The sequence below is a fragment of the Octopus sinensis genome, linkage group LG23 (genome assembly GCF_006345805.1).
Source record: "Octopus sinensis linkage group LG23, ASM634580v1, whole genome shotgun sequence".
Taxonomy (NCBI): Eukaryota; Metazoa; Mollusca; class Cephalopoda; order Octopoda; family Octopodidae; genus Octopus; species Octopus sinensis.
In genome coordinates this window covers 4,227,027-4,240,831 of record NC_043019.1, presented here as the reverse complement: position 1 = coordinate 4,240,831, position 13,805 = coordinate 4,227,027, and the positions used below count along the sequence as shown (strand labels likewise).

Here is a 13,805-nt window from a genome sequence, read left to right as displayed (position 1 = left end):
CTCAAGAATACAATGCCCTGTCTGGAATTGAAATCATGGCCTAGCTATTTTTCACAGCTAAAATCAGAGAACCCCTTCAGTCATGAATGACCATGGGATTGAACCTAGAAAGTTACCCTCCTAGTCACAAGCCTGGGCAAGGTGGTTTTATGGAAGACCAGCAGTCGCCCATGCATACCAGCCTCCCCTCTCCATGCCACCAGAATTATCCAAGGGAAAGGCAACGGGGTCGATACAGCTTGGCACCAATGACATCACAACTCATTTTTTACAGTTGAGTGAACTGGAGCAACATGAAATAAAGTGTCTTGCTCAAGAACACAACACGCAGCCCGGTCTGGGATTCGAACTCACAACCTCACTATCGTAAGCTCGACGCTCTAACCACTGAGCCATGCACCTTCACATCTGTAGTCGAATCCCTGTATTTTTACCTCTTCCTCAGTATCCCATCTCCAGCTTATTTTTGGGGTGTCATGTGACCACCTTCCATGCTGGCATCAATTGGAGAGTCTGAACGGATCCAGTGAGCTTCTTCAAGCGCCAAAGTCAGTTCTGGTTTGGTTTCTACAGCTTTTCCTAATACTAATCCTAACACTAATCCCATAACATTTTCAAATAAAACTTGACCAATGTGAATGGTCAAATAAAAAAAAGTACGGATCTTTTCGGTTTGAATGGCAGTTTTTAAAAAATAATTTCTAGGTAACCAAAATATTTTAAACTTCGTATACTGGTAGAATGTGTTTATAAAACATCTTTTTCTCTTGGCTTTATTGAGAAAATTCTATAGTTTGTAAGATATTTGTTGTTTTTTCTTCTTCAATTTCAGCAAATTCAACTAATCAATGACGTCTATTGAGATGAAAACATTCTGTACCATATGAATATGTCCCTCGTTTAAGAAACAGATTGGGTTTATTTACATTTGTGAAGAAAAAAAGATACCCTCCCTTCCAAACCCTAACCAACCCTAACCCTAAAACAGATTGAAGTGCAATAGATCGATACTAGGGTCATAATTATGGGTGACAATTTCATATGACACCGCTAGAAAAAAACTGCCGTTCAAACCGAAAAGATCCAAAAGTACTTACATTCTCAAATATATTTGAGCAATGTGAATGAGCACCAAACCAGTGTTTATATGGAGCCAGCCGTTATTTTTTTGGATCTTCTCTGCATTGAACAAAAGTTTCAAGGCCATGTCTGGAAAAAAAACAAATAAAATGGAAAAAAAACAAGTCAGAAACATCCAGGTAACAGTTTAGTCAATTTCAGATTTTTCTTACATTTTTCTTAAAAATGTATACGTACGGTGCTTCCCACAATTTTGAGACAGGACATTTGCTACATTGCAGTATGCTATCACAGATTTCTTGGGGTTTACAGTCACAACTTTTAGTCTTTCAACAAGGGAAGCATTATAAAAATGCAATGCTCGCTCCATTTGTGCACCATCTATTGAAAGAAAAATGGAAATTATGTAAATAATACAAATGAGTTGTACAGGTGAAACAAGTCCCTGTATGTTACAGGGAGGGCAACCTCTCTGAGAAATCAACCACACCAATATATTGAGAAAGATGTGCTATAGATTTTTAAATAGTTATTGCTGTGTCAGTAATAAATGGGGTTTATTTCAAAATTCCTTGTCCTGCAAGTTACTTGGTTACCTTGCCAGTGCTGGTGCCACATAAAAAGCATTGTAAAGGGTTGGAATTTGGAAGGGCATTCAGCTGTAAAAACTATGCCAAAACTGACCTTGCATGTGCTGGTGCCACATAAAAAGCATTGTAAAGGGTTGGAATTTGGAAGGGCATTCAGCTGTAAAAACTATGCCAAAACTGACCTTGCATGTGCTGGTGCCACATAAAAAGCATTGTAAAGGGTTGGAATTGGAAGGGCATTCAGCTGTAAAAACTATGCCAAAACTGACCTTGCATGTGCTGGTGCCACATAAAAAGCATTGTAAAGGGTTGGAATTTGGAAGGGCATTCAGCTGTAAAAACTATGCCAAAACTGACCTTGCATGTGCTGGTGCCACATAAAAAGCATTGTAAAGGGTTGGAATTTGGAAGGGCATTCAGCTGTAAAAACTATGCCAAAACTGACCTTGCATGTGCTGGTGCCACATAAAAAGCATTGTAAAGGGTTGGAATTTGGAAGGGCATTCAGCTGTAAAAACTATGCCAAAACTGACCTTGCATGTGCTGGTGCCACATAAAAAGCACTCAGTCGACCCTGCAGAGTGGTTGGAATTTGGAAGGACAGCCAGTCATAAAAACTCTGTCCTGCCAAAACAGACACAGTAGCCGGCCCCTGTCAGCCATCCCACCCATGCATGCAGAGAAGACAAATGTTAAACGATGAGGATGGTGATGTACAGGGCTGACTGCTGGAAATATATGCATAACATGTGATGAAGTATAGTGGTGAGACTTAGACATTGTATATGGACATCAGAAAGAAATGGGTGCAACTTAATTCTCTGACTATGCCATATTTATTAGAAATATTGAATTTCTAAATGTCTCAGAGAGACATAAGCGGTGGTAGAGCGATATAGTGGTCGTATACTGTCAACTCAATGTGACAGTCCCGTATGGGAATTACACCACCGCCATTTAGCCCTAGGAAACATCGACGTCTCCTGTCGGCTTTGACACATTTTCTGTGTCCTTGTATTTGCAAAGGGGAAGCAATCACCCCCGCAAGCTGAGACAAGGCACCTGAAGACATATGTTTCTGAGTCTATTGCTTGTCGTCAGTCCAGGGTAGTCTGCCTCGGTCGCTGAGATGACTGCAAACTCTCTGCAAATATATCATATTTTCAGTAAAATTTATTTACTGATCACCGAAATTAGAAATATTGAATTTCTAAATGTCTCAGAGAGACATAAGCGGTGGTAGAGCGATATAGTGGTCGTATATCGTTAACTCAATGTGACAGTCCCGTAAGGGAATTACACCACCGACATTTAGCCCTAGGAAACATCGACGTCTCCTTATTTTCCGATATTTAATCAACAATCTTTTATCATCAATAAGTAGAGTTGGCTGTGTGGTTAAGAAGCTTGGTTTGCAGCCACCACATGGTTTCGGGTTCTATTCCACTATGTGTCTTTATGGCTATTTTAACCCCGGACTGACCAATGCCTTGTAAGTAAATTTGATAGGTGGAAACTGTGTGGAAGTCCGTTGTGTATGTACAGTAATCCCTCGCCATATCTCGATTCCCTTATCGCGGCTTTTTCATTTAAGCTTACGTCGATTCCTCCATGGTGTTGCTTTGCATTTACACAAATTATAAAAATAATAAATCAGATATATACAGTACAGTACTGCCTCCCCTTTGTAATGACATGTAATGACATGCATAAGATCTGGTCATCAAACCTAAGTAGAGACTTCAAACTTGAAATCTTCAAAGCTACAATCGAACCAATTCTACTATATGGCTCAGAAACCTGGACGTTATCAAAGAAGCTTGAGAGGTGGTTGAATGGAACTTGCACTCGCCTCCTTATGAGAGCTCAAAATATCTCGTGGAAGCGTCATCCAACCAAAATGCAAATATATGGGAAACTACCACCTGTGTCATCTCTTGTGAAAGGTAAGAGAGTCCGGTTTGCTGGACATTGTTGTAGAGCTGAAAAAGAGGTAATTTCTACTCTCCTCCTCTGGAAGCCATCTACTTGCAATGCCAGAGGGCGCACACTCTCCTACCCTGATGTAATCTCCAGGGATACAGGCATCAAGCAACAGGACCTCCGTAATGCCATGATGAACCGTGAAGTCTGGCGTAGCATGGTAAATTCCATTGTCTCGACCATGGTCGAACAATGATGAATGATGATGATGCCTCCCCTTTGCAAATATAAGGACACAGAAAATGCGTCAAAGCCAACAGGAGACGTCGATGTTTCCTAGGGCTAAACAGCGGTGGTGTAATTCCCATACGGGACTGTCACATTGAATTGACAGTATACAACCACTATATGCCATATTATTCGGCATGAAAAGTAGAATACAGGCAGAGTGAAGGAGTGGCTGGTTATTAAAGGCCACAGTTGATATATCCCAAGTACATTTACACTGGTGTGTCCTTGATGACCTAAGACTCACAATAGGGATTGGTGCTACTACTCTGCACTGCAAAACCTCAGGTCACAACCAGAAATAGGCACATTCCAGCCTCTAGCCCACATGTCTGTTCTCTCCTCTTACAATTATGTTTCTATGGCTACTAATAATGGTTTCTGATTCTCCAAGGCAGTGGTTCTCAACTAGGGTTGATATAACCCCTGAGGGCCCATATAAGAACTTTGGGGGCCCACGCAACCTCATAGCAAGTTGGGGATCCACAATAGTATTTTAAAGGCCCTGAAAATTTTGCTTTAGATGTATGTATTGGTATTTATTGTAGAGGCGCAATGGCCCAGTAGTTAGGGTAGCGGACTTGTGGTCAGAGGACCGCGGTTTCAATTCCCAGACTGGGTGTTGAGTGTGTTTATTGAGCGGAAACACCTGAAGCGCCACGAGGCTCCGGCAGGGGGTCGGGGGGCAACCCCTGTTGTACTCTTTCGCCCCAACTTTCTCTCACTCCCTCTTCCTGTTTCTTGAGTAACGCTGCGATGGACTGGTGTCCCGTCCAGCTGGGGGGAACACATACGCCACAGAAACCTGGAAACCGGGCCCATGAGCCTGACTAGGCTTGAAAAGGGCGACGTTTATCATTTTATTGGTATTTATTGTAAGAAACAGCTAAATTTCCATGTGTAACATTTTACATGGTTCAACCTACACAGGTTAATGTGTGACAAATAAAACAGGAATTTTGAAAGAAGTTTCTATAAAAATAGGCGCAGGAGTGGCCGTGTGGTAAGTAGCTTGCTAACCAACCACATGATTTCGGGTTCAGTCCCACTGCGTGGCATCTTGGGCAAGTGTCTTCTGCTATAGCCTCGGGCCGACCAATGCCTTGTGAGTGGATTTGGTAGACGGAAACTGAAAGAAGCCTGTCGTATATATATATATATATATATATATAAGTGTGTGTGTATATGTTTGTGTGTCTGTGTTTGTCCCCCTAGCATTGCTTGACAACCGATGCTGGTGTGTTTATGTCCCCGTAACTTAGCGGTTCAGCAAAAGAGACCGATAGAATAAGTACTGGGCTTCCAAAGAATAAGTCCCGGGGTCGATTTGCTTGACTAAAGGCGGTGCTCCAGCATGGCCGCAGTCAAATGACTGAAACAAGTAAAAGAGTAAAAGAGTAAAGAGTAAAACTAGTTTTTAAACATCGAATGGCTAGTGGGGTCCACCAGAATAAAAGAGTAATCGAAGGGGTCCATAGATAAGAAATAGTTAAGAACCCCTGCATTAGATGTATGTATTGCAAGAAACAGCTAGGTTTCTTTCTCTAACATTTTACATAGATCAACTTACACTGTGTGAAAAAAAACCATAAACGTTGCCCTTTTCAAGCCTAGCCAGGCTCATGGGCCCGGTTTCCCGGTTTCTGTGGCATATGTGTTCCCCCCAGCTGGACGGGATGCCAGTCCATCGCAGCGTTACTCAACAAACAGGAAGAGAGAGTGAGAGAAAGTTGTGGCGAAGGAGTACAACAGGGGTTGCCACCACCCCCTGCCAGAGCCTCGTGGAGCTTTTCGGTGTTTTCGCTCAATGAACACACACAATGCCTGGTCTGGGAATCGAAACCGCAATCCTCCAACCGTGAGTCTGCTGCCCTAACCACTGGGCCATTGCGCCTCCACACCGTGTGAAAAACAAAATAGGAATTTTGAAAGAAGTTTCTATAAAACTAGTTCTTAAACATTGAACAGCTATGGGGATTCACAAGAATAAAATTGTAATCAAAGGGGTCCGTTGATAAAAAAAATGGTTGAAAACCCCTGCTCTATGGTGATACAACAACAGGATTTGAGATTTGCCTGTTAGAAAGATTAGGTCATAACATATTTTCCAGCATACAGGTCAATGTAATACATAATGCAAACATCATCATCATCATCATCATCATCATCATTTAACGTCTGTTTTCCATGCTAGCATGGGTTGGACGGTTGATATGTTGTGCTGGAGAAGACTCATCAAGCCAAGTGAAATTGTAGTTGTGGCCATTGTTGGAGTCACGTAAACGACACCCATGAAATTGTAATCATGACTGTTGCTGATAGTATGATCTTTGAATCTGACCAAGTCAAGGGTGGCCCTGGCATCGGCCACGCACGGATGGTGCTTTTTACATGCCACCGGCACAGGTGCCAGGGTAGGCTGGCAACGGCCACAATCGGTTGGTGCTTTTTACATGCCACCAGCACGGAAGCCAGTCAAGGCGGCCCTGGCATTGGCCACATTTGGATGGTGCTTTTTACATGCTACCGGCACAGGTATCACAACTACAATTTCCATTTGATCTTTTGATGTTGATGTACTTGACTCAACAGTCCTCCTCAAACACAGCAGGTCGCCCTACGATCCAAGGTAAGTACAGCAGGCCATCATGCGATCCAAGGCACTTTGGAAGGGCTGAGAATAACTATTCAAACATTGTCAATGTCTTTCCAATTCCTGCTGCATTTCACATGCAGGTTTTTGGTCCCCCAAGGAAAAGCTGTCTTGGAGTTAACCTAAATTATTTTGGGCTGTAAATTTTGATCTGAAATATTTCAACTTGTACCCTTTTATCCTTTAACGTGTTTCGGTCATTTGACTTCAGCCATGCTAGAACACTACCTTAATGGGTTTTAGTCGAAGAGATTGACCCCACCCCGCCACCCACCAGGACTGATTCTTTGAGAAGTCTAGTACTTATTCTATCAGTCTCTTTTGCTGAACAGCTAAGATACAGGATGTAAACACACCAACACCAGTTGTGAAGTAGTGATGGAGCAGGCGGGGGGGGGGGGAAGCACAGACACAAAAAACACACACACACACACAGATATATACATATATATATATAATTTAAAAATAGGATAAAATCTTCATAAGAAATTATCAAGTAGTTAGCGTGAAAAACCTCATAAGAGAAAAAATTAGTAAATTTTTTCACTTGAATATATATATTTATATTATATAGAGGGCATTATTACACAAATTCCACACGCTAAGAGGGACTCTTAAAGTCAAAACTACCAAAATAAACATATCGTACCGAATGCAGTTTTTAAATGACTTGCTTCCAGACTTGCATTCGGTACGATATGTTTCTTTTGGTAGTTTTGACTTTAAGAGTCCCTCCTAGCATGCGGCATTTATGTGTAATAATGCCCTCTATATAATATATGTATATATATTTGTAAATATATACATATATATATATGTGTGTATATATATGTATATGTGTGTATATATATGTATATGAGTGTATATATATGTATATGTGTGTATATATATGTATATGAGTGTATATATATAAGTTTCTTTCAGTTCCTGTCTATCAGTTCCAATCATAAGGCTATGGTCGGCCCGAGGCTATAGTAGAAGACACTATTATGTATATATTAATGTGTGCGTGTGTGCATGTATGTGTGTGTGTGTTTGTTCCTTCATCACCGTTTGTCAACCGGTGTTGGTGTGTTTATGTTCCCATAAATTTGGCAATTTGGAAAATTTGGAAGAAAGGGATTGACAGAATAAGTACTACGCTTTAAAAAGAATAAGCCCCCGGGGATGAGTTTTTCGACTAATAACCCTTCAAGGTGGTGCTCCAGCATGGCCACAGTCAAATGAGTGATACAAGTAAAAGAGTAAAAAAAATTTTTTTTAAATAGAGGGACCACACTTACTCCTTTCATAATTAATACCCATTGTGTTCAACATAACAGCTAGACTGGGATGATGTGAGGCTTTCTCCAAGTTTTCCATCAATAATTTCTCGCATCTGTCATAAAAACCTGCAAAGAGGAAGAACAAATATATATATAACCATTGTAAGAATATATAAAAAGCCCTTTGAGCAATTAACTCATGTGGCACATGGATCATGTTAAAGCATTTTCCCCACATGTTACCTGTTACCACTGGCCCACATAATGTTGGTGGATCAAGTCTTGAAGAGAACTGCAAAGGTTGAACCTGTAACAACTACTGGAAACAGTTGTAAGTCAATTTTACTACAATAAAGAAAAATATATAATAATGATAATGATATATATATATATATATAAAATAATAATAATAATAATAATATATATATAACATATATATATAATTATATATATATATAATATATACATATATATGATAATAATAATAATAATAATAATAATAATAATAATAATAATAATATATGTATTGCGTTGATTGGAAAGTTTGTGCCGATTAATAGTAGCTTACCTTTCGACTTATTTTAGAACATGGTTGAGTCCATGAAATAGGATTTGACTACACCTCCATTTAGAGCACAGTTTAAGCTATCTTTTCGTGGAAGACAGTTTATGCTCCTATAATCTGTGTTAATTCTATAACCATTTAAAATGGAAGAAAGTTCATTTTCGGCATTTGATGCTTTGGGAACCAGACAAAAATTGCTGGAGCTTGGCTGGGATGTGTTATCCCACCCTCCATATTCACCAGATATTGCTCCTTCAGATTTCAACTTATTCAGGTCTCTGTAGAATAGTCTTAATGGTAAAAATTTCAATTCCTTGGATGACGTAAAAAGATACCTTGATGAATTCTTTGCCATGAAACCACCTCAATTCTGGGAAGAGGGTATTTTCAAGTTAAAGGAAAGATGGAGACGCATTGTGCAACAAAATGGTTCATATTTGGTTGATTAAAAAATGTAATGGCAAGTATTTATTGACTATTTTCTTTCCTTTAAAAATCGGCACGAACTTTCCGGACAACCCAATATATATATATATATATATATATAATATAAAAACTGTTAAGATACTTTCTTAACATGAAACCAATTGTAGTCTTAATGCACAAATCAAGAACCTTCATCCACCAATGTCGTGTTGAGCATTTATTCTCATTTTTTTTTTTTTACATTTACATATATACTCTTTTACTTGTTTCAGTCATTTGACTGCGGCCATGCTGGAGCACCGCCTTTAGTCGAGCAAATATCGACCCCGGGACTTTGTAAGCCTAGTACTTATTCTATTGGTCTCTTTTGTCGAACCACCAAGTTACAGGGACGTAAACACACCAGCATCGGTTGTCAAGCGATGTTGGGAGGACAAACACAGACACACAAGCATATACAAACACATATATATACAAAACAGGCTTCTTTTAGTTTCTGTCTACCAAATCCTCTCACAAGGCTTTGGTCGGCCCGAGGCTATAGTAGAAGAGACTTGCCCAAGGTGCCATGCAGTGGGACTGAACCTGGAACCATGTGGTTGGTAAGCAAGCTACTTACCACACAGCCACTCCTACGCCTTTCCTATTCAAATCACAGCCACTTAAATAAAGGGCCACATCAGGTGACGATGTAGCCCTTGTTTCCTTATACGCAGGGAAACGGGCAGACTAGTGGCAGCTGATATATATGCTTGGTCATATATCTGCTCAGCAAGGGCTGACCCGGGACCATATAACAACAACAACAACAACAACAACCACCACACCTCCACCACCATGAGAGACATAATACAGTTATTACCAACAAACAAGAGGTTGTAGGCCATGGTAGAGGCACATGTGATCCTTGCATTCAGCACCATCTGTGGGTTGGCATCATCAGCAGTCATGTTGTAACCGGCTTCTGCAAAACTAATTATTATTATTATTATTATTATTATTATTATTATTATTCAGTAGTTTTATTTTTATAGCGTGCTTTCACTTCACTATCGAGCACAGCTCTGTGTGCCTTGGGTATGTGTTGTGATTTGTTGTAATGCTCTGATGGTTATTGTATTGAAAGTGCTTTGCATAAGATGTGTGCAGTGCCCAGTAGTGCAATTTTCTGTATGTTATATGTGTTTGTAAGTCCTGGTGTTTTTGTTATGTATTTGTCTGAATATTTTTTTATCATGCCTAATGCACCTACTATAATAGGAATTGTTTCTGTTTTTAGATTCCACGTTCAAGTTACCTCTATTTCCAGGTCTTTGTATTTTGAAAGTTTCTCCATTTCTTTTAGAGACACGTTGTCGTCTGCTGGTATTGATACATCAATTAGAAATCATTTATTTTCTTCATGATCTCTGACAACTATATCTGGTCTGTTGGCCTTAATTTCTCTATCTGTGTGTATTGGCATATCCCAGAGTAATGTTGCTTTCCTGTTTTCTGTGACCTTTTCTGGTGTGTGCCTATACCATCTTTTTTCTGTTGTTATTCCATAATGTTGGCATAGCTTCCTGTGTATGTAGGTCACAACTCTGTCATGTCTGTGAATATATTCCTTCTTTATTATTATTATTATCATTATCATCATCATCATCACCATCACTATTATTAGTAGTTTTATTGGCATTACTACTACTACTACTTTTATTACAATATTTGTTGCAAATACCTCAAGTACTCTACCAATTCATCACATCACCATCAATTCTGTCCACACCATAATTATGTGCATTGTCATTAATATAATTGCCACAATTATTATTATTATTATTATTACTGAATGAGAGAGCAGCGTATGCCATCACTGGAGTACAAATATGAGAAGCCCAATATACCCAGCATGACTACCCGTCTTATAAGGGTACACCAGACACATGTATCACAACCATATGTGCGCAACATGGTAATCTCATATCAAGATAAAAAGTGCATGACCTTGCAGGTGGGGCCCAGTAGGAATTTTCTTCAGGTCGAGTAACCTATGCTGCTCAAAAGGTCACTGAACAAGGGTTGTTTAACCCTTTCGTTACTGTATTTATTCAGAGATGCTCTGTGTTTCTTTCAATTACTTTAAATATAACAAAGAATTTAGTAAAATAACTTAGTTATCGTTAAGCTAGTGTTAGGAACATAAATTGTGATTAAGGTTTGGTGGAAGATTTTAATTCAAAACTTACGAAAACAAGACATTTGTACAACAGAGCCAGAAGCGGTATCAGCCGGGTTGGTATGAAAAGGGTTAATTTGCAGATTTTGTTTCACACAGTTGTTTGGACTTGTTAGAAATAGCAGTCAAATCTTGTGCAAATTGAAGACACATTTGACTGAACCCTTTTGTTACTGTATTTATTTTGAGATGATCTGTGTTTCTTTCAATTACTTTAAATATAACAAAGAATTTTGTAGAATAACTTAGTTATCGTTAAGCTAGTGTTAAGAACATAAATTGTGACTAAGGTTTGGTGGAAGATTTCAATTCAAGGAAAGAGAAATGGTGAATCAGAGAACAAGAGGTTGAGAAACAGGATAAGATATATAGGTATGATAAAGAGATAGTTTAAGAAAAGACAGACAGAGAATCTAATGAGGGAGAAAGACGGAGGAGATTAATATGACTTGTATAACATACTTCAAGGCTTCCACATAATTGCCCCGCATATAGGCATTGTAAGCCATGCTATTGTACAGCAGCATCTGTCGGTACTGGATGTTTCTAGATTTCAATACATCCATGGCCTTCTTGTAGTACACCATGGCTTCTTTGTATCCTCCATAACCTGTGGAAAACCCAAGAAAATATTTTGTGTCATAATGATGCCCAAAGTAATAGTAACATCTACAATGACAACAGCAAGATCCTTCACAAAAACTTCAACTCAATGTAAGGTTTACAATACTATATAGAGGAAGGATTGTCCTGACAGCTATACCAAAAGTACACAAGAACTAGAATTAGGAAGTATCTACAAATTTAAAAACAAAATATACTAGTGGAAAATTTCAGTGAAAACAGCAATCTGTTGCAAACACAAGAGAACAGATATAGTTGCACAGTTGTAGATTAACCATTAGGTTGGATTAACCATTAAGCAAAATAAGCAAATGCTTAGGACATCAAAAGGGGAGACGGAGGAACCACAGAAATGGTAAATAGTCTATAACCATGTCCAGTAAGTTTACTGCCGTCAATTGACTGCAGGGAAAGTTCACCGTCATCAATTCACTGAAGAATAAGTTCACCGTCATCAATTCACTGAAAGGAAAGTTCACCGTCATCAATTCACTGAAAGGAAAGTTCACTGTCATCAATTTACTGAAAGGAAAGTTCACCGTCATCAATTCACTGAAGGGAAAGTTCACTGTCATCAATTCACCGAAGGGTAAATTCACTGTCATCAATTCACCGAGGGTAAATTCACCGTTCAATCACCGAAGGGTAAATTCACTGTCATCAATTCACCGAAGGGTAAATTCACTTGTCATCAATTCACCGAAGGGGTATTCACTGTCATCAATTCGAAGGGTAAGGGTAAATTACTGTCATAATTCACCGAAGGGTAAATTCACCGTCATCAATTCACCGAAGGGTAAATTCACTGTCATCAATTCACCGAAGGGTAAATTCACTGTCATCAATTCACCGAAGGGTAAATTCACTGTCATCAATTCACCGAAGGGTAAATTCACCGTCATCAATTCACCGAAGGGTAAATTCACTGTCATCAATTCACCGAAGGGTAAATTCACCGTCATCAATTCACCGAAGGGTAAATTCACTGTCATCAATTCACCGAAGGGTAAATTCACTGTCATCAATTCACCGAAGGGTAAATTCACTGTCATCAATTCACCGAAGGGTAAATTCACTGTCATCAATTCACCGAAGGGTAAATTCACTGTCATCAATTCACCGAAGGGTAAATTCACTGTCATCAATTCACCGAAGGGAAAGTTCACCGTCATCAATTCACCGAAGGGTAAATTCACTGTCATCAATTCACCGAAGGGTAAATTCACTGTCATCAATTCACCGAAGGGTAAATTCACCGTCATCAATTCACCGAAGGGTAAATTCACTGTCATCAATTCACCGAAGGGGAATTCACGTCATCAATCACCGTCATCAATTCACCGAAGGGTACATTCACCGTCATCAATTCACCGAAGGGTAATTCACGTCATCAATTCACCGTCATCAATTCACCGAAGGGTAAATTCACTGTCATCAATTCACCGAAGGGTAAATTCACCGTCATCAATTCACTGAAGGGAAAGTCACTGTCATCAATTACAGAAAGGAAAGTTCACCGTCATCAATTCACCGAAGGGAAATTACCGTCATCAATTCACCGAAGGGAAAGTTCACCGTCATCAATTCACCGAAGGGTAAATTCACTGAAGGGAAAGTTACCGTCATCAATTCAGCGAAGGAAAAGTTCACCGTCATCAATTCACCGAAGAGTAAATTCACCGTCATCAATTCACCGAAGGGTAAATTCACCGTCATCAATTCACCGTCATCAATTCACCGAAGGGTAAATTCACCGTCATCAATTCACCGTCATCAATTCACCGAAGGGTAAATTCACTGTCATCAATTCACCGAAGGGAAAGTTCACCGTCATCAATTCACCGAAGGGTAAATTCACCGTCATCAATTCACCGAAGGGTAAATTCACCGTCATCAATTCACCGAAGGGTAAATTCACTGTCATCAATTCACTGAAGGGAAAGTTCACCGTCATCAATTCACCGAAGGGAAAGTTCACCGTCATCAATTCACCGAAGGGTAAATTCACTGTCATCAATTCACCGAAGGGTAAATTCACTGTCATCAATTCACCGAAGGGTACATTCACCGTCATCAATTCACCGAAGGGAAAGTTCACCGTCATCAATTCACCGAAGGGTAAATTCACTGTCATCAATTCACCGAAGGGTAAATTCACTGTCATCAATTC

General features: G+C 39.5%; 1 protein-coding gene across 2 annotated transcripts in view; it reads right to left on the bottom strand.

Annotated features, from left to right (window-relative positions):
• LOC115223561 overlaps positions 1–13,805 on the bottom strand; it is a 47,274-nt gene that overhangs the window by 19,235 nt on the left and 14,234 nt on the right. For both annotated transcript variants that reach the window (XM_036512381.1, XM_036512382.1), the window contains exons 5-9: positions 11,474–11,621; positions 9,653–9,762; positions 7,818–7,925; positions 1,318–1,461; positions 1,098–1,209 (exon numbers count right to left, since the gene is read on the bottom strand). In XM_036512381.1, the coding sequence (XP_036368274.1) occupies positions 1,098–1,209; positions 1,318–1,461; positions 7,818–7,925; positions 9,653–9,762; positions 11,474–11,621 (622 nt within the window). The remainder of the gene's footprint in view (positions 1–1,097; positions 1,210–1,317; positions 1,462–7,817; positions 7,926–9,652; positions 9,763–11,473; positions 11,622–13,805) is intronic.